General features: G+C 27.4%; 1 protein-coding gene across 2 annotated transcripts in view; it reads right to left on the minus strand.

The window, feature by feature from the left end:
- LOC100166208 (sorting nexin-6) overlaps window positions 1–9261 on the minus strand; it is a 13349-nt gene extending 4088 nt beyond the window's left edge. Inside the window, exons 1-11 of one of the 2 annotated variants that reach the window (XM_008187606.2) lie at window positions 8649–9261; window positions 7784–7837; window positions 7605–7709; window positions 7426–7536; window positions 6256–6377; window positions 6007–6169; window positions 5774–5939; window positions 1846–1961; window positions 1511–1693; window positions 1413–1430; window positions 284–347 (exon numbers count right to left, since the gene is read on the minus strand). In XM_008187606.2, the coding sequence (XP_008185828.1) occupies window positions 284–347; window positions 1413–1430; window positions 1511–1693; window positions 1846–1961; window positions 5774–5939; window positions 6007–6169; window positions 6256–6377; window positions 7426–7536; window positions 7605–7709; window positions 7784–7837; window positions 8649–8654 (1108 nt within the window). In that variant the 5' untranslated portion in view covers window positions 8655–9261. The remainder of the gene's footprint in view (window positions 1–283; window positions 348–1412; window positions 1431–1510; window positions 1694–1845; window positions 1962–5773; window positions 5940–6006; window positions 6170–6255; window positions 6378–7425; window positions 7537–7604; window positions 7710–7783; window positions 7838–8648) is intronic. The other variant, XM_008187608.2, reaches the window with a different exon arrangement.
- Between the last annotated feature and the right edge of the window lie 17074 nt (window positions 9262–26335).

The raw sequence follows: 26335 nt of genomic DNA on the forward strand, positions 1-26335 counted from the left end.
TTTTTATTTTTATTTTTTCACTGTTTTAAAAAATATGATCAACAAAATGGCTATCTAGGAAATTTAATAAACTTATTTTTCTAAAAAAATTTTTGAAAAAAAAAATTTAATATTATGTTATTTGATCGGAATTTCCATACTTATGACTGTAAAAAAAACTGCATTTAAATATATTCATTTTCCACGGAGATACTAAGGGTGATACGGGACTTCTGGGACATACTGTATAATTATATAATATAAAAGGGAAAAAACTATGTTGTTTATAAAATATAGCATTTACCTTCTTTTCCTTTATCAGACATGACTTCAAATTTTTCACATGATATCTGTTGAGTTGCCTCTGCCTAAAAAATATATAATTTATGTGTAAAAAAAATATTGATTTTTTTGTAGATGATCTATTCATACAACAATAATTCATAATTTATCTAAATAATACATATAAATATTTTGCTGATAATTATCTAATTGACATTATATCTACTAACGAAAAAATAAATACAAAATTAAAATCTTAAATGTTTCAACTATAAAACTGTTAAAATTATAATAAAACAAAGCTATTACAGATTATAACATAAAATCAACTTTGTAATTCAGCATCCAATAATCTTAATGCAATAAAATTCACTTATAACAAAGCTGGTTATAAGTTGAAATAATATAAATACCCATTTACAACCTAACCAGATATACTATTATCCTTAGCAATATCACTTATCACTATAGTCCAGATTTATATTCCATAAAAATTAAAAACCAACAAAAATTCTTTTAAAAATTACAAAAATAATCAATGAATCTCAATATATGCTTTAAAATTTTTTCCACAATTTTCCTCGGATATTTATTTAAGTGAAGTATTATACACAAATATTGAAAAAATTTTTTTTTAGGTTTCTCGATATTAAAATAAAAATAAATTTGTGCTTTTATCTCTCAATTTACTAGGTATTCCAAAATATTGTAAGTAAACTTAATACTCCATAACCCATAAAATATTCCGAAATATGCAAAAAAAAACTTTTTCCTATAAATCCTGTATTGAATGAACTGTCCAAATTGTTCACTATCATAAACTGCATATTATCCACAGTAACTATATGTAAAACACATAAATCCGGACTATACTCATTGTTTTACATAAACGATAGATTAAAATATGTAAATAATACAAAGACATATACTAGTCATTAACATGCAATCTACTCTTTTATCAATAATTACAACATTTGTAAAAGTAATATTTTTTTTAAATACAGATGTTAATAAAAAAAATTTTAAGTATATTTGTATATTAATTAATAACTATACATTTCTAAAAAGATAATTAAAAAAACAAATGGCAAATCTTAGCATATTGCTATGATCATGTTATGCCATTATACATCATACTAATGGGTACTTACATCATAAACTTCTTGAGCCTCGTTAAACAAGTTAACGAAATAAAAATTATATAATGTATTATATATATTTGTATTTATAAACAATAAAAATTACTTACTGCATGAACGTCTTTATTTTTTGCCCTAGCTTTTTCTAGATTTCGATTAGCTGTTTCGTAGTTGGCTAAACAACGTAATCGCCTATATAATAACCGTTTTGCAGCGAATGAATCACCTACATAGTAACGCAATGTATCTGAAAGTTTAAGGTCTTCATCAGATGCAACTCTCCCTTCCACTTTCTACATAAAAATACAAATTGGAAAAATATATTAGTAATAAATAATCAGTACTTATTATTTTTTGTTAATATATTTGAACAAATTAAAATAAACTTAATCCAAATATATAAATAGTTAAATACTTTATTTTATATAATTTGCAAAATACTTACTCTAAGTTTTTCCAACGTTTCAGAAAATCGGTTCAAGAACCAGTCTAGTTCTCTATGATCAAAAGTAGATAACTGGACTAAACATGATGAAATCTTGATATAACAGTCTGCAACATCTATTCAATATTTAATTAAAATATTTGTATGTTTTTAAAAAAGTATATTTATATCATGAGTAAGAAATCTTTTTATATCAAGGTTAGGTTAAGTTTATATGTATGGGCAAAAACGATTATAAATTTAAGGGAAAACATTTTTTTTTTTTTTTTAAGTGTTTTTAATACTTTATTTTATGAACAATGAACACTGATGAATGCATACTTCGCACACGTTAAGAGCATGACCAGTCATGCAACTTAACCTTACATTCCCACTATTGCATTTGTATTGCATGTTAAAAGCTAGTTATGATCCGGCTGCGTACCAACGGATGCTACACAATTATTATTCTTTTATTAAGAGGACACTACACCAGCATGTGTTGCCACCAACTGACGAACACATACCATGGCAAATTGTATGTTCTGAATCAGTTGCGGGTATCCTTAAATAAATATGTAATGCTGAGGATAATTCTGAGGACCCACCCACATACAAACATTTACAAGGTAACACAAATTACCAATATTCAATCAGTGGGTCACATATTTTTGTTTATTTTTGGTTGTTATATTTTGATATATAATAATTAATCTAATAATTAAACACATCTTTATTTTTGTAAATTAGTTACAAAATAAATAATATTCCTAATTAAAACAATCATTATTTTAAAGGAAAAAATATACATAATAGAATGTAAGCAAATATACAGAACATAAATACATTATTTAATCTGTAGAACGTTCATCGGGAAAACAAAACCCAGAGTGCCAATTATAGGACAACCCTATTATAAATAATATGGAGTCACACTGTTGTCTGTTATAAGTAGAGCGCGGATTTTTATGCACTTAAAAGTATCGAAATATGCCATATAATATGCAGTAAAAATCATGAAAATATGCAAAAAATATGCAGTCAAAATCATAAAAAAAAATATGCAAGAATTTTTTATTTATTTAAAATGTACAACAAAACTTATAATATTAATAACTTTAACGCCTAAAAAAAAAAAAATTTAGGAAATTTTCTGAACAACTTAATTTATTATTTAAATTAATAATCATATGTATTTCAAGTTTTGGCATATTCACTATTTACAGACAATGACAAACGATGTAACCGAGTGCCCAGTGGTATGTCGATAACTGACCGACACAGCAAAAGCAATTAAGTTTACGTCGTAATCGATTATTTATTTATCTTATAATGTTATAAATAAATATAATATATATAAATTATTATTTAGTGACTATAAAATTTAGTTTTAATTTTTCTGCTTGACAAAATATTATTTTATACATTTTTTTAAATTTTCACTTAAATATGCAATAAATTTTTTATTTTGCCAAAATATGCAATAACCTTTAAATATGCAGAAATATGCAAAAAAAAATTTCACCATTAGCTTCAAATTATGATGATTCGTGGAGATAACTGACAAAAATCCAAAAATATTAAAAGGAAAAAAATATGCAATTGCATAGGAATCCGCGCTCTAGTTATAAGTATAATGTCACAACTCACATCTTCAATTTTAAATTTAATAAAAAAATCCTCATAAGTTTTTCTACCTATAACAAAAAAAAAAAACAAGTTTGCCAGAAAATGAAAATAATTTTTTTTATAAGCATTTAAATTACAAATTTTGATAAAATTCATCAACATCTCGAAATGTTGCAAATTATTTTATAAGTAAAATGTATAAACATGTTTAATTGTATAGCTAAGGAGTGGGAAATCAAAAGAAGATTTATCTAGTTGATACTGTAATCAACAAATTTAAAAATTATATAAACAAAGTTTTTTTTTATAGATATTTTAAGTTCAAATTTAGGTGAAATTAGATATTTACCTAAACTAAAAATAAAAATGTTAGTTATTTTGTTGTAATTTAAAAATATTATTCGTTGGTACTTTAAAGTACCTAAATTAATGCATTTTATACACACAATGTGATTTTAAAATAAAAACCTTCTATTAATATCACAATAGGTACTTAGTAAAAAGTTATGTTGACCTAAAAAATGGCTGACAGACAGTCTTCACTCAATGAAAAGTTTTTCATAATTATCGTTGAATTAAAATTTGACATACCCATTACAGTGACCCACCGGCCTCCACCCACACAACACCTTATGTACAGCAGATCGGTACCCACTGCTTTTTTTTATTTACAAATAAATCAAGTAAATATAAATATATAAGGTGGACAAGTGGATACCACTCTACTGTATAGTAGTTATAATGTATGTGTTAGATTTTAATTCATAATAAATCATTCTACACAAAAAACGATTCTGAGCAGTGACTGTGTGCATAACATACTTGTATAAATAATCAAATATAATAATAAAATTATTAAAAATATTTCATGACTATAAATTATTATGCTACTTTCTAGTAAACTTTTATTTCGTAGAAAATATTATGAGGAATCTTCAATTAAATTTTCAATTGATAGCTATAAAAATAAAATGTTATGAATTCTTACCTAAAAAATAATTTGCAAATTCTTGCAAATGTATTGTAGATTAAGTTTAACTTTTTTTTTATTTTCACAATAAAAAATTTATAAGGAACTGTATAAGGAATTGTATCATAATTTCAAGTTTTTTGATAAAACGAAAAATTATTTCTCAACAATAATTGGAAAAAAAACTTTAAAAAATCGATAATGTCTCATGGCTATAAATAGCTTTAGGTGTCAAAATATTTTGAAAATATTATAAAATATAAAAGTTATATTAACATCTGGGGGGAATTTAAAGTATCTACAGTAATTTGTTTTTGAGTTACACCAAAAAAAACAAAATAGATTTTGTCAAAAATTGTTATTGCATAAAAACTCCCATTTTTTTTGTTTTTACCAACGCTTTCAAAAACTTGTGGGAATTTTAAATTTTTACCTCCGAATACACAAACTAAATTCATTTTTCTATCAGAAAATTTGTTTTAAAAAATCAGAGCATTTTCACTAGGTACCCCAATTGGTAAATGTTGATGACAGACAGTGAAAAAAACACATCATTCTAAAATTAACAGTTTCTTTTTCTTTGCTTAGACTCTAAAATAGCAAGAATCAAAGTCAACGCGTGTTGAAGGTATTATTTTGATTATTATTTACTAGTTGAATAAATATAAATACCATTTTAACTGCCACATTTTCTTCTGAATATGATTAATTTCAAAACTTGTGTTTATAGTATTGTTTTGTTTTTAATTATATTACACTAATTAGTCATGGAATAATAAATAATCATTTTATATCCAATCACCCATCCAGGTACCCACCAAATGTGTATGTGTTGCTTCAGCAACACATAGACTACAGGATTGCTGCTACTATTCTGAATAATATAATATTATCTATCTATATATATATATATATATCTGTTATGTTTAATATTGAAGCAAAATGACCTATTACAAATTTAGAAGTAAAAATATTATCTAGTGAATCTCATAGGTTTTTTTTGGTTTATTTTATTTTAAAGCGATATATGAGTATAATTTTAAAATATAAAAATACTCATAACACAAAATTGTATCCTCTGAACGCAAATCTTGGTATGTTATGCATTAGTAAAACGGAAACAACACATGCAGGTATGATGTCCTATTCAGAAATATTGATTTCAAATCAACAATAATAACAAGCACAATAACATTCTCTGTTATGTGTTATGTATATTTTTATATTAATTATAAATTTATTACAATGGCCACAAAATTGCTTTGAAAGCCGTGGATTGGTGACCCCTGATATAAATAAATCCAAACATTATACTTAAATTATTAGTACATAGATTCACAATACACTAACCTTTATGCTTGTTTACCATTTTATCTGATTTCATAGTGGCATCTTTTAAATGGCCATAATAATCTATGAGGAAATTTTTTTCTTGCTCGAAAAAATCATTGACATCTCTTACAGTTGCAGAAAGTAGGTATTCGTCTGTGGTCTTCGACAGAGATTTCATTATTTCCTTGAAACAAATGACATATAAGTAATATAAAAACTAATAAAAATAATTTCAAAAACAAAATACTCACCTCAAAAAGTTCTTTTTTATTTTTTGTACGAACAGCAAGGTCTTGATCGTATTCTAAAAATACTCGAAAATTTGTATCATAACGAAATACCGGGTGTTGAGCTAATCTTGAAAGGAACATTTCGTGCATGGCAACAGTCTTTTTAAATGTGGCTAAGTACTCACTAAAAAAAAATGTGATTGATGGCTTAGAAATGAATAACACAATTAGTTATGTAGGATAATGATTAAAATATTTTTATTGCCATACGCTTCTAATTCTTTTTTCATTTTCAAAAATTCTTCTTTGGTCATTGTACCTTCACCTTCTCCTAATTTTTGTAACTTTTCTCTCGAAGAATCAAAATCTGGACGTGGTGGGGCAGGTGGAATCTAAAATACATAGATAACACTGATCAGTAATAAATTAATAAATACATAAGTATTTAATTTTATAATAAATAAAATTAGATTTGTATGTTTAATAAATACTTGATACAAATAGGCTATATAGAAATAGGATATGAAATTTGTTATTTTCTAAAAGTAAGAAGCATGCTTCTTATCTATCTATTACTTATCTATACTTAATTTGTAAATTGTTTTTATTTTATTTTTTCACTAGGAAGTATAAGTAATTTTTTTTTTTTTTTGAAAATATAGAAATCAGGATGTACTATAATCGGTTTATGTTAAGAAGTATAGTCGGCGATCGACTCGTGCGCAAGGGTCTGGCAATACTGCACAACAGGTATACAGATATATGAGTGGCTGGGGGACAAACGGGTGTTGCCTGACTACAGCCAGACAAAAACTGGTCGCTGCCGACTATGTTTATTAACTTGAACAGAATATATAATATTTACTACTAATAAAATACTGTATGATAACTAATAAAATATTAAATAATTTGTATATAAAATATCGGTATTAAGATAATTTTATGCGTGTAGTTAATTGTAAGAAATAGCTGCTATAGTTCAGTTAGAGAAAATGCATTAATTCTTGGAGAATTATTTCTATGAGTGAATTATAAAAACATTTGCGTTAATAATCTGTTATGAAATATTTTAGTACATTAGTATTTGGTAAATTAATTCAAAAATATTTTATATTGATAGAAAGTACCTATAATAGTCTTAATATTAAATTGCATATTTGGCTTAGAGAAAAAACAAGTTTAGTCCATTCGTTTTTTAAGTACTTATTGTATTGGTTATTAAACCATGCCTAAGTAACTTGATAACTAGAAGTTTATTTATATAATTTTAATTTATGCAAATTGTGAGTTTTTATTTTTAGCGTTTTTAAATTAAATAATTTATAGTTAAACACAAAATTTAAAAAAATATTTGTAGACAATTATTTTTGTTTCTCATTAGTATTTGTCAATATTGTAATTCAAGAGAATGAATTAATTTACATAAATTTCCATACTAACAATAAACCCAGCGTAGTCTTCATTTTCTTCAAACTGATCGTGTAACCAGATAAATTCTTCATGCTGACGTACAACTGAAAATTCTGATCTTTGAAAATCTGGTAATGTTGTCTAAAGCACAAATATTAAATTATTATAGTTGTCTTTGGTAAATTTTGTTACAATGATATAACTCCCACCTTTGACAAAACAGTGAATTTGACCCTGTCTTTTTCACTGAGAGCGTCAGAAATAACAACTTGAAGAGAATTATCACTTAAATCGACATTCTCAGAATTGCTCCCCTGGTGAACAAAACAAATTGTAGAAATTAAAATGAGCCTAACAAATTACATGCATGATAAAAAAGAATAATTACTTCGTTTAATATATCACTCTGGGAATTGTTTTCTTCCACGTCAAACTCGTCAGACTAGAAACAGAAAATTATTGTGTATATTAAACATTGAAGGGAACAAGACTTAAAAACAATCAGCATCAAATGTGTCTGGACCCAATGGACCTATGTATAAGCGGAATTAGGGGATAGCCTGGGGTGCTGAGGCAATCCCAAGCTATAATTTAAACTTTTTTTTATTTGACGTTTATATTAAAAAAACAATTCTAAAAGATACATTTCTTAACTAAAACATGTATTTCAAACAGCATTTGCAATTCAAATAAGTTGGCGAATGCATAAATACCAATGCAACAATTTAAAAATTGGTTGAAGACAAATGTAGCAAGTTTTTCAGACTGGTCTATTTTCAATTTTGAGAGGGATGTTAGAAATAATATTAGAACAGAATTAGTGTTAGATAAGTACAGGACAAAAACGAAGAAAATAGTTTTAAAATAATACATTGTATTTTTAGATACGTTATTCCTAGTTTTTATATTGGTTGTAAGTTGAATAATATTGTTTTGTAATAATAAGACAATTATTTTAATTTGCAAATGCAATATATTAGTTTGTATACAAATTAATAATAACATTGAAGATGTGTGACAACATTTGTTATTGATGGCTTTGAAATTTAGCTGATGGGCAAAGCGGGTTGGTGAGATATACATAATTTTAGCACCCTCTAATTACTGGATTCGCGATGAGCAGTCGTCGACAATACCCATCATTGCAAACGACATGTCCAGTGCAGACTGTCTGACGGCAGTTCATCGTAACCCTCACCGAAAGTAGGTAGTTTACAAAAACTCTCGAGGATTCAGGGAGGGAGGGTACTTACAAGCATAGTGTACACGGACGTCGATCGCTGACTCCGTTTCACAGGGGGGGTAAGTCAAGGAGCCGGACTAGAGTTGGCTGGCAGGCGGACGGACGTTCGGCTAGGAACAAAATCGAGTTATTCGCGAGTACTCGAGAGCGTCTTACGCCGTCGATGACAATGTCACAGTTGGTGTCGTCACTTGAGTCGCTATCCTGACGCCGAGCAAAGATCAGACGATATCGGCAAACGCATTTAATAAGCAAACGTAGAGCGCGCGTGCGTACAATTCCGCGACGATCGTCGACGGGTGACGGGCCTGAGGACTACAACGGCCAACAACCGATCGAACGTAACTATTGTAATCGCGGTGTATTTCCTTCCGGCTGGATGCCCGATTAACGATACTAATAAACAATAATGATTTAAATAACTGGCTTAAAATATGTCGTCGTAATAATGGTAAAATAGGTGTATCGTAATAATAATGTTTTCCGTATCGTTCGAACTTCGGACGCACTCTCTGCGCCTAGTGCGTACAAATGTACAATACTACAATATACTACAAACAGTCTATATTACAAAGATGAATATTGATAAGAGCGACGTCGTCGGCTGCGGCGGCGTACGCCAAATGCTAATATACGCCCACTCCATTGTGTCTCTTATGATTACATGATATCTCGAGGGAACTTCCGCCACCGCTGTTGACCGTCGTGGTCGTCACCCACCGCATTTACGGTGTTGCCAACTCATACGCGATGTATTATAATTATTACAATATTTTTTATTGATATTATGGGGATTGTTATTTGTTATTATTAATATTATTATTGTATCATTATTGCTTAAATGAATCGTGAAAATATTCCAACAATATAATATTATTATGGTTTATGTCTTATATCAATCGAATAACTAATTTTAAATTCATAATCGCCGCCCAACTACAAAACCCTAAATCCAAAAGTTTTATTTTTATTTTCTATTATTTTCTTGTTTCTATATGAATACAAAATATACCTACCTATGTAAAAATTGCAAAATGATGATCTGGTTCACCGAATGTAGAAATAAATACATTATGATACCTATATCAATATGACGATATGATTTCTTTCGGTCCGAGTTTAGTAAATTCGGCTTTCTTGGCACCAAATTAATAACAATTATTAAGAGGATGTCAACCAGTCTTGTAAAAGATACTTTTAAAAAATATTCAAATACTGATACAGATACTTATTTTCAAAAGTACTTAAAATACGTATCTGAATACTTGAAAAAAAAGTATTTAAGTACAAATACAAATACTTTTAAAAAGTATTCACAGATACTTTCAAATACTTTCAAATACTTTTTTTTTTAAATGTGTTTTACCTTTTTACCCTGACCTAATGAGTAATGATTTATAGATAAATTGAATCATTAGTAAACTGAATTAATTTTTTATTTTAGCACCATCTAGTTTTAAATGTTAAAAATATAATAAAATGAGCACGATACAAATGGCGTATTGATACTTGATGCTTTTAAGTTTTAACTAGTACACAATCTATAGTTTAGTTCTTACAATGTCCGGTTAAAGTTAACCGATACTTAACCAGGCATTGTAATGGCCCTAAAGGCCTAAAATGATTACAAATGTAACCATTGGGTTGCGTGTATAATGTCAATAATTCGAGTAAAGGTATTTCATATAGTGAAATTTTATTAAGAAATCGACGGATTGTATATAGTGTATACATTAAATTAAATTATAGACCACTATAAAAATATTACAATATATGCCAAAATACAACGATGAACGATTTATAAATAAAAATGTTGTACAATTTCAAATTTGTATTATTTTATTTAACTTTGGCGTCCCTGTAAATAAAGTAAGACGAAAAAAGTTTTTAAAAATAGTATTTGATTTTAAATACAGATACCCTCAAAAAAGTATTCAAATACTGTGCCCAAGTACTTTTTTCAAATGTATTTAAAATACGTATTTGAGTACTTAAAAATTATTTGAATACTTTTACTCAAATACTTTTACTCAAGTACTTTACAAGACTGATGTCAGCGCACTATTATAGTTTTCTCTCTCTGGCCCACGCGCAACATAAACAAAACGCATTTAAGCAAAATCATTTTTTCTATGCGTTTAAGTAATCTTAGAGTAAAGTAACCTATTACAAAAAAGATAAAGAATAATATTTTTGAGGGTATGACATATGGATTTTATATTTTATTATTATTTGACTTTGTATTCGACTTTCAAAATAAATAAAAAAAATGTTGTAAATTTAAATGATGTTTAAATTGTTTTGAGACAATATTTAGACAAATCGATATGTCATTCCCTCAAAAGAATTATTCTCTGTCTTTTTTGTCATGGGTGACTTTACTCTAAGATTACTTAAACACATAGAAAAAATGATTTTACGTAAATGCATTATGTCTATGTTGCGTGTGAGCCAGAGAGAGAAAACAAATAGTGCGCTAACAGCCTGTTAATTCTTATCCTTTTGGATACCTTAACAGCTTAAGTTATCATTTTCATTTATTTTCCCTACTTTCACCTCTCATATTTGCACATTATTGTAATAATAAAAAAATTCAAAAGCATACTTTTTTTTAATAAAACGTGGTTTTTACAAGTTTTTAACAAGATTTTTACATTTTATAGAATTTCGGAAAATCGAAAAAACCACCAACGACACCTTAAAACTTGTATTTATAAATATTTCTCAATATTTTAGAATCAATGAAATGTGTTTAAGGTGAGAATGATTAAGTACGTAGTACACTGTACTTATATAGATACGTCTTGTTCTATAAGTGACCAAAAAAGGAACTAAAGTACCTAGAGTGGCCGCTCCTCCAAATTTTGGTTCGATGAGTAATAGGTATTAATATTTAACATAATATATATAATATAATGTAGAAGTAATAACAAATATAAAAAAAGGTGGACAAATGGGTACCACTCTAAATCGGTATTAAATATTGGATTCAAGCCCTGTAAAAAACAATAAATAATTTACTAAGTAAAAAAAGGCATTTAAGTCGTTAGGTAACAAATTGCAGGGCTGGGCAAGTTAATCATTTTTTTTTTACTCGGCTAAGTTAAGTTAATATTCACCAATAATAAAAAGTTAAAAGTTAAAAGTTAATTGAACTATAGGTTAACTCAGTTTAGTTAAAAGTTAATACACACTTTTTTTAAACTTTTTATTAAGTTAAAAAAAAGTTAATTTGTTTATACAACGCTAGCGTACTTAATTTTTTTCCAATCCAAAACTTGATTATAGACTATAGTGTTTATACCTTATACAATAGTATACAATATAACAATAGTTAGATTCGAATGATTTCAATTTTTAACTTAGAATAATTCACGGTAAATATTTCTTGACATGAAAACAAAGTAGACTGAAATAGTGAAATATATAAAATAAAAATAAAAATTAGTAAATTAACAGATAAGTTAATAAAAATTAAATTAAATTAACTTTTTAACTTAACTTAAATTTTTTAACTCGTTAATGCCCAGCCTTATCAAATTGTAATGTTTAATTTATATAGTAAAAAAATAAAAAATTATTCTTGTTGCCGTATACCTATTCGATTTGATTAAAATAACAATCGCCGTTCGGCCCAAACATTAATCCTTTTCCTCTGAAAAAATAAATTTTGAAATGTTGAATAAAAATGTGGTGCCATGTAGAGATTTGCCTATCTTAATCATTCAATATATTTTTTACTAGCACGTATTTCAAATATATTTATTTCATTAATATTTTTATTATGTTTAGTACTTTCTTTTAAATTCGTTAAAATGTCCTAAATACTACCTACTCCTCTAGTATATTATATAGTGATGTAAATTTTTATGAAAATTTTATAATATATCATATTAATTTCTTATCTAATAAATCTTTTGATATAACCTAACCTTCATAATTATATTTTAAAATATGCACTTTTATTACCATTTATCCATTTTAATATAATGTTGGTATTATGCTAATGAATATAATATAGTAAATTCAAAATAAAAAATAATTAAATATATATAATATATATCTATATCAGTATATAATATTTAGCTCGGTAATAAATGTGCATTTTTATTAAAAATGTTGTATTTTTACTTCAGTATAAATTATGAGTGTATAATTGTTTTGTTACAATTATTGATTTTTCAATTTTTAACGGAGGTAATTTATTATTTGAGTCACTTCCTCAATTTTATCCAAATTATATTTTTTTTTATTTTAAGTGTTTTTTTTTACTCTGTCGTTATACTTGTTACAATTTAAATAAAAATGAAACAGTAATTTTATAAAGTATTTTAAACTTTATTTAAACTTAAAAATTAATTAATTTAAGAAAAGTACAAAAAAAAATATATTTTCAATGAAAAAAAAATTTTCAAGCTTACATCTCTAAGTATATCCAACTGTGAACAAAATCGTAGAACAAAGAAACTGGCAATAGCTGGTGCTTGGTACTATACAAACGTTTAAAATTTAAAAACAAACATCTTATCAGGGCTATCCCTAGATAAAATGTACATAAGAAAAATTCAAATTTTCCGTCGTTTCGTTTTGAATCTCTATATTTACCCCTTGTTTCATTAACCATATCCTTAAACATTTTCACGTCCACTTCAGGTTTAAGGCACAGTAACCTAACCTATAACTTATAAGTTATAATTCACTAAATAATTTTTTATTCAACTAGACAATTATTTCATTACATACCTATTCTATATATTATTAAAGGATAAAAATTTTATTTTATAATATATTTAACTACCTAGTTAAAATTTCTGTTGACATTTACCTAACTTAAATGAATGAATTTTTTTACAGCATTTTTAAAAGTGATAAATCTAAGTTACCTAACAAAGAATCCAACATTTTTATTTGTTACCAACTTATATTATTTAAATTTTTCTGGCAATGTTTAATGCTGCAAGCTCTTGTATTATTTATTTCATGTTAAATTAGTTTGATACATCCTTTTCAACAGAAAGAGTTGTCAGACCAACTAAACGAATTTGACATATTTGGGACCTCACGTAGGTACTTAGTTTTTTTATAATTTTAAAAATATTGCATGGGGTTACGACAAAGCGACATAGGCGCAATTTCAACTTTTGGCTTGGGGGGGGGGGGGGCTGAGTATATTAAAGGCAAGCAGACTATTGCATTATAGCATATTAAAATTGTATGTCCTAGGTTTTTGGGGGGCTACGGCTAAGTTTGGGGGGGGGGGCTTAGCCCCAATTTGCACCTATGCAAAGTGACGGATGAAAATCAAATAATATTATTGTCTATTGATATTAAGCATACACAGAGGACAGTCTAAGACAGTCTAATCACATTATATATGTATATGTGACTATATACAATATTTATACACTTGGACCTACTATTATATAGTCTATAGTTGCGTAATGGTAATACTATATGAATATATGATAATACATACCAATTACCAACTATAATAATAGGTTGGTAAGTATAATATGTAATACATAATATTATAATATATACCCAGTGACCTGTGGTTTCACCTAGTTTAATTTCAACATATTTTCTGTCCACCCAAATTACCAAAACAGTTAAGTATATAGGGAAAACGTAAGCACATTTACGTTAAATATCAATTAAATCATAGAACATGCGGTTTTTAAATTCGCGATAACCATAAATTAAGAAGTGTCGGTCAGTGCTCGAAAAATTAAGTAAGGGAGCTCAATCTAACGATTTAAAAACTGCGTTCCAAGGGCGCAATTATTCAACACAGACTATTCAAAAAATAGTAGGGGTACGCAAAAAAAAAATAAAAATAGTAGGGGAGCTCCGTCCCCCTGCGCACCCCCCCCCCCCAATTCGAGCACTGGTGTCGGTACAAACACTATGAAAGATCTATGATCTTTCATTTACAGGCATAACTTATGGTGAATGAAAAAAGGTAGTTTTTGTCATACAGTCCATGGACTAAGATAATATAACTAGTAGATGCGTGGTTTTGACGTTTTTTATGGCACGGGAATCATGGAATAGGTACTAGGTAGTGCCTATATTTCAACAACTATAATTTCTTATTAACACGAAGATACCACAGTCAAAATTAGTATTGTCTCCGTCTTACAAATGGACAACATTGCAAATTTGTGTTTGGCAGTTCCAATTTTGTGATGTTATACTTAATATTAGAATGAATCAAATCAATTTTTAAACTTTAAGTTAAGAAAATTATCTGGGGCCTCTATTTTTTATTTTTAAGGAATTCATAAATATTTTTAATTATTATAACTTGCACACAAGTCATATCTCAGGTAAAAATTAAAATTTTGTAATCAACAGAAAGTTTAGATTATTATAATATAAAATTACTAATAGGTAGTCAAATCACTAAAATATTTAAGCTGTCAATACAAAAATGGAACTATTGAACATGAATATTGTTGTTTTGCATTAATAAGACAGAATAATACAATATGTGGGTACAACGTTATCATAATAATTAAACTATATTAGTAATATAGTTTAATTAGTTATAAATTATAACTTATTATTATTAGCGGTACCTAGCCAATTATAGGTAGGTAGGTACCAAATATTTGGCAGTTTGTTTTTACTTAAACACGTAATTTAATAAAAATCATCACCTATCTTATATAACAAGCTAAATCAACTTATTTTATGGTAAACGTTTAGTTGATCATCAAATCATATTATAATCATTAAATCGTGTGTTTGCCTGACTCATGTCAAGAATAGATAATAACCGAAAATAATATTGTTTACAAATCGTTTAAATATTAAGAACAATAATATAACTATTTGCTATATGCATGAAGATATAGATTAGAGTCAACATTTTACTTTAATGTTCATGGTTATATATTAGCATTTAAAAAAAATAAAATTAGAATAGGTTAAGAGGACGCCACACCCAAATGTATTGTCTCCGTATTACAAACGCGTAACATACCAAATTTACGGTCAGAAATTCACTTTTTACGCCGTTAGCTTAAAAATTAGAGTGGATGGACCTATTATGAAATTTGATGGTAAGAACATTTTCTGTGTTTGTTGAAAGTTTTTTTACGATAATTCAGTTCATTTTCTAAGTGAGTTATGACTGTTATGAGCATTTTTAATTTACATATTTTATTGTACACCGCGCATAACTCACTTAAAAACTGAATTATCGTAAAAAAAACTTCCAACAAATCACAGATAATGTTCTTACCATCAAGTCTCATAATAGGTAGTCGATTCAATCTAAATTTTAAGCTAACGGCATAAAACGTGAATTTCTGAGCGTAAATTTGGTATGTTACGCGTTTGTGAGTCGGTGACAACACATGCGGGTGTGGCGTCCTCTTAATAAACATTTTTTACAGTCGTACATAATAATGGATACAACCGTGTTTTAAATAAGTATATTATATATTTATTGCTAACATTTAATTTCATATTTTTCAAAAAATATAATAAATCATAAAATAATTATTGTATAATATATTATGATAATGGTGTATATAGATACTGTTGATAAAAAAAAAACATCAACGATAGAGATTATAATTAATTCAGTATAAAAAATAATTATAACATACATCCATGACAAATAAAACAGCATAATAAATGTTATTATAAAATATTGTACCTAAGTGTTAAAAAAATATATACTTATACCTACCTATATAAGTTTGAAAACATTTATTTTCTCATGTACATTTATTATATTTCTGACAAATTAAAATGTAAAACACCCGTTAATTTATAATATACAAACAATTTTTTGAAAATCATTAGGATTAAAAATGATATTTTATACTTAAAAATTACGTTTACAATATACTTATATAGTTCTTATGAAATTAAATGATGTGTTTGATAAGTCTTCATGAATTAAGGTAGAGCCAGTAAAACGACAAGACTACTGAATAGTGAATGGCCGAGAGAAGAAAGTGAGGGCAGAGTTTGGCAGATCTAAAAAATGTGGCAGCGATGATGACGCCGTCGACCCGGAGCGAGCCCTCCTAAAAAGTAACAATTTAAGCCACTTGCAACTTCTTAAAACCTCTTTATCTCTGTGGTTGGCGATGGATGAGGCCAATCACGATTTTGCTCGAAGAAGCAGATGTTCATCTTCGGCACGCCGTTGATCAGGTCGATGCCGAAGAACACGATATTGACCGAATAAGTGGAAACCCCCATAGGCGCAAATAGAGGGGGGCTTAGGGGGTATTAGCAAATATATGTAAAAATTTGTATATGTGTTAAAACTTCTCCTTACAACAACAAAAAAAACCAAAAACAGTTTATCATCAGACATGAGGGTATCAGAGTATAATGAATGAAAAAATGAACTCAACAATTGTCATGTTTTCGAATTCAAATCTATTTAGAACATTAATCATTATTTTCCAATGTCTCTACTAAACACGGCCGTTGTAGTCGGTTATATAATTATCAGTTGTCAAGTTCAGTAGCGACTCTGCGCTATGACAATAGTGTCGCGAGTATTTACTGATATAAACATTCCTGTGCCCATATCTAATTCGGACAAAAACCTAATTACGATATACGAATCACTTTTCAGTTGGTGTTCACTTATGAGTTCCAAGTTTTCGACAGTCTGTGTAATTGTGTATGCCGTATGGTATTATATAGTATAATATCCTATACAGGGTGTAATAAATATAACTTACTTTTGAAATAACTTTTGTTCTAATCAATATTTAAATTGTTTTGTTATATACACTTTATAGGGTAAACGGTCACTTTGTACGGTCCATTGTTTAAAATGCATAACGCGGACACTTTATACTGTCGGGTAAAAAGGTAGATTACAGAACGCGGACACTTTGTACGGTCGGGTAAAAAGGTACATTGCAGAACGCGGACACTTTGTACTATTATATACATAAAGTATATATATTATAAATATAAGTTATATACCTAAGTTAGCAAGTAAATAATACTATATATTATATATGACAAATTTTACTAAAAATGTTATAAATACATTTTATATAATCTGGGAAATCTCATGGGTACATATACATCGATAATAGTTTATCATTATATATATTTCACAATCGCGATATCTACGTTAAATACTTATTATTTGCGTTTATCGTTGAAATGCATTTCACTAAGACACTGTCACAACCGAAATCTTCACGATGGCAACAACAAGTTCCAGTAAATTAAGGCCAAAACTTGTTAAAGATCGTTTTGAATATACGGTAGGTATTAAGAAAAAATTTGAACGATATAAGATGGAAATGTTCAGTCATCACGTGTGTAGGAAAAATTTCTACAAATCTTATAAAACCAGTAAGTACCTCATATATAAATATTTTATTTTTATTTCTTAACTGTGTAGATATATTATAGTTATTGTTACAAAAATATTTATTATAAATATTATAGGTACTATTTGTATATAAATTACGATTGTATTATTATTTGTGAACGTCAAATAATATGAATTTAACTTAAATATATATATATATTTTTTTTAGTATACCGTATTTACTAAGTTTGTATCACATCAACACGACCCAAAACCATTGGATGAACTAACATTCTGTGCCGTTAACAACGCGAAAACTGAGATGAAGCAATGCGCCATTAAAACAAAGAAAGTACAAATCAAATTCTTTTATCAATCGCACATGGATGTAGTAGTAAGTAAACAATATACATTTTTTATAGGTTTTTATATTTTTAGGTAGGTATAGTAAAATATTTTTTACATCGATGTTTCATTATAGGTAAAGTTTGAATGAACGGATTTCCAAAGAATGTAGAGTGATGACTTCATTGGCGTTTTTACCTATTGACGACATTTTGGTCGAAATTAGTCATATGTATACAAAATTTTCTCAAGAATTACTACCTCTTATTTCATACTTTGATAGAACGTATATTAGTGGTAATAACAATAATGCACGGTACCCTCCTTCTATTTGGAATGTAAGGCGTCAAACTATGTCTAATTCTCATCGAACTAATAATTTTAGTGAAGGGTGGAATAGTTCGTTCAATAAATTAGTAGGAACAACAAATCCAAGTTTTTGGACGGTTTTGCGAGCAATACAATTGGATGAATGTGGCAATAGACTTCATAAGAGACAAAAATCCTATACTGCTGGCAATAATAAACTATTACATTTATGTAACAAACATCAAAAAAAGGAAATAACAAATATGGAATTTTTAAATTCCATATATTATACATGTAGTTTTTAAAGAATTTTTTAAATATTAAAGAATGGAAATTTTATATTTTATAGATCATTCATTTTGACGAATTATTCTAAAATTGATTTATTAAACCCTTAATATTAAATAATTATGTATGTGCACTTTTTATCTAAGCTTGATACCATTGTCCATTTTGACATATTTTCATATTATTATACTATACAATATTATGTAGTTTTTTTAAATTTTTGTCAATATTATACTTTACTTGTCATTTTGAGATATTTCCATATTATAGGTATTATGCATGTAGTTTTTAATGATTTTTTTTCATTATTATATTTTATTTGTTATTATGACATATTTATATTGTACACATTTTTAATTTGCTTTAAAACTGATATCTAATATTATAATACAATTAAGATTTATAATAATATTATTGATTGTTTGATTATTTTGATCATTATTAATATACGATGAAACAATTTACTTTTAATTTTTAATTTTTACATTATAATTTATAATATTATATAATATACTTACTACTTAGGTATATAACTTATATTTATAATATATATACTTTATGTATATAATAGTACAAAGTGTCCGCGTTCTGTAATGTACCTTTTTACCCGACCGTACAAAGTGTCCGCGTTCTGCAATGTACCTTTTTACTCGACCGTACAAAGTGACCTAGAACCACTTTATAGTCACTTATTTATAGTTTCAAATATATTATGCAAAAAATTATTTTTATGTTTTAATTAGGTACTTATTTTTTAACATTGAAAATAAATAATTTTAAATTTGATTTCAATTTTTTTAGATATATTCAAAATACCTAGCCAATTTGTGAATCTGATTATAAAAACAATATTTTTGATCGTAAAAACATTTATCTAAGTCAAGTAGCTTGTTTTTAGAATTTTTGATATATCAATATTTTTTTGATTAAATGAATTTGGAACATATACGTAAGTTATTATAATAACTTCTTTCAAAATATTTTTTTTGGAAATTGGCTGACATGAGTATATTAATTCTTAAATTATTTACTAATCATATAATTTTAACAATTTTTGTCATACGTTTAAGTAGCGTCATATTTTTTTTTCGTCAAGTCTTTCTGTTTTTCTGTTATACCTTGTATACTAATATTTATTTGTCATATTTTTTGAATAAAATATGAAAAAGTTGTTTTAAATTTTTGATAAATTAAAATTGACTATTGTATTCATTTTTATAAAATTTACCTAATACACTATAAGTCTTCAATGTTCAATTGTCATAAAATATTTTTGCTTAAAAAAGTCATAATTGCCTCATAGTTATAATTGAATTTAAATGCCAAAAAAATGCAGAGCTTAAGCACCCATAGTTTTTTAATTGAAATCGCGCCTATGGAAACCCCAAACATCAGGAACACGTCGTGTTCGGGCTGCACGATGAGTTCGTGATTTAGGTACTGATGCGGCTGCGGATTGACCTTTTCTGCGAACCGCAAACACATTTCCAAGTCAAAGACGCCGCACGGCGCCACAAACGAGTACCGTCGCGCTAATTGTTGACAACCATTTCGTCGTCGAACATGTTTTCCGGGCTGGTCGTGTGCTTCTCGAACTCAGTCATTAGTTTGGCCGCATTCACCTGGCCCACAGCGCGTACTGGTTCATAGCGCACACCTCGAGCACGTAACACTTGCAAGACTTTTCGTCCACCTTACACGCGCGCGTGTGTCGCCGTGTTTGGCTATTTCGGCCACACAATCAACGCGCAGCGTTGGAAGCTTCTGCGCCTCACTCAAGACGTGATCCACGCAATACTTAACCAGAGCCCGGCCGTGTAATCGCGCACACTCTTCAGCAGCTTCACCATGCGCTGACCACTGATCACGTACATCACACTTTCGTACGAAGATATGCCGTTCGCCACGAGCCGCAACAGGTCACCGACGTCCAGCTGGTAAGTTTGTTTTGGACATCCGTCAAACACAAATCGAATAGTTTTCCACGCGAACAATAGATTGCTCACCGTGAGGTTATCCCCTTGAAACATCGTGACTCTTTCCATGAACATAGCGAAATGATTATTGAAGAAGTTAACGGAGTTCTAGACGTATTAACCCAAACAGTATGGAATTTGTTCAATGGTTTTGTAAATCAGCTCCCACACAGCTTGTACGGCTATTACTTATAAAAAAATATTGGATTAGTCCCATCACAATGTTTATTGACATTTTACAATAAGAACTATAAAGACTATACAAATTGAAGTCAGTGTTTAAAGGAGAGCAAATCAATGAAAAAATAAATAATTTGAGTTCACAAAATTTTGAACACAAATGTAACCAATACAGGCAATAGTACATAAAAAAAATATAGTTTAATCACACTTTAGATAAAACATATTGTTTAAAACTATAGTACTAATAAATTATCCAAAGAAACATTGAAAATGCTAGTAAAATATTCCCTTAATTAATAATTACGAGAAAAATATATTAAGTAATTAAGATATATTTTTAGTAATTGGTACTTTTTTTGTATTATATTATTTTTTGTACTTACACAAACAGCTTATAGAATTTTTATATAGATAATCAATACAAGAAAAAATAATTAGAAATCAGGTAGCCAAGTAGATTTAAAACTAATATGGTAAAACAGTACTCGACAAACAAGCAAGAAATGTAACAATAAAGCAGATCAGCAACAACAACTGCAAAAAAACCGAATATTCAATCCACAACTTAAAGCTATTAAACAACACTTATAATCGGACATCAAAACTAAAATTAAAGAATTTAAAAAATCAAGTATCAAACTCACTAGTCGAACCACATTCAGAAATTAGAGAAATAAGTATCAACTACTAACGTGAAACTTCACAGTCAAGTTCTCAATTTTCTATCTTTAGCTATACAAATTTAACCTTTGATACATTTTTAACTATAGGTACTAATTAAATGATTTGCAAATTTCTGATTTTGATTTTGATTAAAATTTTAACTTTGAATGCTTATAAAAAAATGTCTACAAATAGCTTAAAAGAAGACAAAATATTTTAAAACTTTTATCATAATATAATATAGAAAATTATAAATAAACAATTGGTGAAAATTTCAAGTATCTACGGATATTCGTTTTTGAAATAAACAAAAAAACATGTCGATACTTACTTTTAAAATATCTTTAATGTGACTTATTAGAGACATATTTAATAATCCTGTATTAATGAACACATCTAAATGTAGTTTTATCACATATTTTTCCAATGTTATTTTAAAATTGTTATCTATTGAATCCAGCGTAGCACAAAAGTCATTCAATGTACATTGAGTAATACAAGCACTTTTTCGAAAAATAGCAAAAGTCTTTCCAATCCAAAAAAAATAATAAATAAGTGAATAATGATTAAAATTTATATTAATTATTTTATACTTACTTTAAGGTTTTCTTCATGATTTTTATCAACATTTTTATCCGCATTGAAAATCAATCAAATATTTTCACCAAACACAAGTTACTTTCCTGAAAATTGTTTAAAAATAACATGAATGTTAATCTTAATATTAAATGGTAGGTAGGTAATAATATTAACATTACAACTTTAAAATTAAACTATAACAAAAAGCCTGTGAGATACCCTATGTAATAATCTTACCTTATTAATAAAAATTTTATTAGAGGTCAATTCACTCTGATTTTTAAACTAACCACCTAAGCTAAACGTGATCTGCTGAGCGTACAATTTGCTATGTTACGCACTTGTAACGTCCTATTAAGTTGATTAAGTTGATTAGGTACTAAAATTCACTAGGAAATAAAATTAAAGATGCTTACAGTACATTGTACAATATTGTAGACTGAGTAATATTATAGGTATTATAACGAATCCCGAGCACATCAACGAATCGATGTGTGATATTATTATTTACCAATATAAAATTATCAAATAATGATATTATTAATGGAAAACACTGCAACTGCAGGGCATTAACTTTAGAATACACTAACTTAATAACTTTTATTTAGTACGTCGTACTTTCTAGCGTTTCTTCACGTATAACTGTATAAGGTATTGAGTATAAAGCTCGGGCTAAGATAACTTAGCCCGTAGTATAGGTAAAGTAACTTAAAATTCCAATCTTATCGTGATAGCTATAATAGAAGACATTACTAATTGTATACCTTGGTACACACCTGCACACCTTTACAAATTATGCTACGCACTAAACGATCTTACGATAAAGTGAAATGTAAATGAGATAAGATGTAAACGATCGTGGGAGCATAGGCTCTTCGAAGATCTGTACTGTAGGTTACAAGTGTGTCACTGTAATGGATGGTGTTAAATTTGAATTCAATGATATAATATCATTGCATAAGAAAAACGATTCTCAGCGAAGACGGTCACCAGTCACTATAGTCAGCCTATGATATTACTAAGTATATTTGATGATATTATTGTAAATAAAGTAATTTATATATAACCTATTTACGTGGAACCTTGTTTTAAATTTTCAATCCTTAGTTATAAAAGTTGAACATTTTTTACATTTTTTACTACAAAATAATTATTAAATTTGATCTCGTCAAAATTTCAACCTTAAATGTTTATACCTTGTATTAAATGTTCAAGCATTTTTACACAACAAATAAAGTTTTATTGACATTCATAGAAAAAAAACTAATAAAATTGGAAACTGAAAATGTCCCTAAGCAGTTCAAAACAAATCAAAATATTTTAAAATTTTATCGTGTATAGAAAATGATTTTTGCGTAAAAATTCCCGTTTTTCATTAATTTTACCTTTGTTTTTCTAAAAACGCGCTTTTGAAAATTACTGGGAAAATTTTTACCTCCCCAACGCAACAAAAATATTCACTTTCCTATGGAACAAGATACTGAAGTTGAAAATCGAAGCATTATTTCGACTACTCATCGTGTACACAGACACAAAAAAAAAATAAAATAAAAAATACACATTATTGTAAAACCAATACATTCATCGCTCTGCTCAAAATCTAAAACACACATCATTGTAAAACTAAAAAATTCATCGCATTGTTTAGATTCTAAAAAGATATAGTTACTCGTACTACTATATATTTAAAATAATGGGTGGGTACTTACCAAATAAAAACAGAAGTAGGTACCTGCGTTATCTGAATAGTTCATATATATATATATATATATATTATTATTATTATATAATTTATAATGTAATTTTAGTGGTATATTATCGTTAAGAATACAAATACAATTTATATAATATATACCCACACCATATAACCATATAGTTATGGTGATATCCAAATTCTACAGGTATAATTTTAAAGATTGTGCAATCATACATGCAGTATTATAATACTATATTATTATTATTTTTTATCAATTAATATGTGTAATGTGCCTATACAAATACAAAGCGATTGTATTAAAGTGAATTGTTCAATATAATAACTGTTAACATTTATAATAAAAATGGGTAATTATTTTTCATAATCTACTAATTTATAAATATTTAATTAGGTAGTGTATATATGAAAACGCTTACTAACAACAGAATTCATATTACTAATATATAACATATTAAACCAATACTATATTATTTGTAACCTTTTTATATATGTGCCACAGTGCCATATGTTATGGTACAATATTATGTCGGTACTACCTAGTACCTACTACCTACTACATCTTATTTAATATATTATCTTCTTTTTTCAGTTTATTAATACAATTTAGTAATTTTTGAATGTAGGTACCAAATTTATTTTTGTAAATGTTTAATACTGATATCTAGTTAAGATAATCCTCTTGTATATATGTTTAATAATCAATAATCGCACACACTTGACATTTTTTTTTTAATTTACGTCAGCAGTTTTTAAAGTGTTCAACTCCGATTAAAAGTAGTTATTTAATTATAATTTTTGATTATACTTGACGTCGCGTGCTGCTATTCAATTCATATATAAAAAAAATTAAATTTATTCAAAAACCAAATCTGGTTTTAAATACTAAGTTGGTAGGTAGGTAGGTAACTACAGCCCTACTGGTACCTGTAGCATAATAATACATCGATTTTAAGTTGACATACTAATGGATGGCTTCTTATCATGTAACTATGTTATGTATAGCTCGGTTGAGGCCTTAACCTATATGCTTATTGTGTTGAAAATTTTGAGTTTTTTCGGAAATGTGTTATTTTAATATTCTCCACTATTTCCACATTTTCCAAGGCTTTGGGAAGAAAACGGGTTTTTCCGAATTTTTCACGAATTTTTCGGGAAATTTTCCGGCATTTTGATCCCTAAGTATAATTTCTATTAAGATATGGTCATATGAGTATCACGTTCTTTCAAATAGCTTATTATTTTTAACTACCTATAACTTAAAAACTTACTAATACTAATGCACCTCCAATTATGATATCAATAAAGTCACTGAATCTATAAATAAGTGCAATAAGTGTAATAAAAATTATAATTTAATCTCACTTGTAATGATAGTATTTAAAGTTATAATTTGTAGTAATAACATAGCAATTGTAGTTTCTTATGAAAATTCTACGCATACTACGTTTATATGTATAGCTTGATTATATTAGTATGGGTACCCAATTAACCGTATAATCAAGGCTGGGTATTAACGAGTTAAAAAGCTTATTTTATTTTAACTTTTTAACTTAACTAGTTACTTTTGGCTTTTCATTAACTTAACTGTTAACTTACTAAATATCTATTAACGAATTTGTTTTTAATTTTAAGAGGTAAGTTAAGTTAATTTATTTTGTTTTAATTTTTATATTTCACTATTTCAGTCTATTTCGTTTCCATGTCAAAAAATATTTACCGTGAATTGTTTAAAGTTAAAAATGTATATCATTCAAATCTAACTTATATGGAAATACTGTATAAAGTATAAACACTATAATTGTTTATAATTTAGTTTTGGGTTGGAAAAAAATGAAGTACGCTAGCGTTGTATAAACAAATTAACTTTTTTTTTATTTACTTCATAAAAAGTTCACAAAAAAGTGTGTGTTAACTTTTAACTTAAATGAGTTAACCTATAGTTAAATTAAATTTTAACTTTTAACTCTTTATTATTGGGGTATATTAACTTAACTTTACTGAGTTAAAAAAAAAATCATTAACTTGCCCAGCCTTGAGTATAATACGCATATATACAATCTACAACCTTCTAGTCTTCCATTTATTCTCGTGTAGCCTAAACTTAATATATATTACTAAAATGATCAAGCAAGTGTTTGTCTAGAATAGATTTTTTCAATATTAGACTATTTTAGTAATTGTTTAAATTGAAACAGAGGTTTCAATTAACTGAGGTTAACAATAAGCCCGTATTATAGCTGCAACAGTTGCATTAGATTTTTTTTTTTAAAAGCCTCATCAATAATTAAGCACTAGATTAAAAGAAACTTCTTTAGTCATTTTTAAAATAG

The sequence above is a fragment of the Acyrthosiphon pisum genome, chromosome X, assembly GCF_005508785.2.
Source record: "Acyrthosiphon pisum isolate AL4f chromosome X, pea_aphid_22Mar2018_4r6ur, whole genome shotgun sequence".
Lineage (NCBI taxonomy): Eukaryota > Metazoa > Arthropoda > Insecta > Hemiptera > Aphididae > Acyrthosiphon > Acyrthosiphon pisum.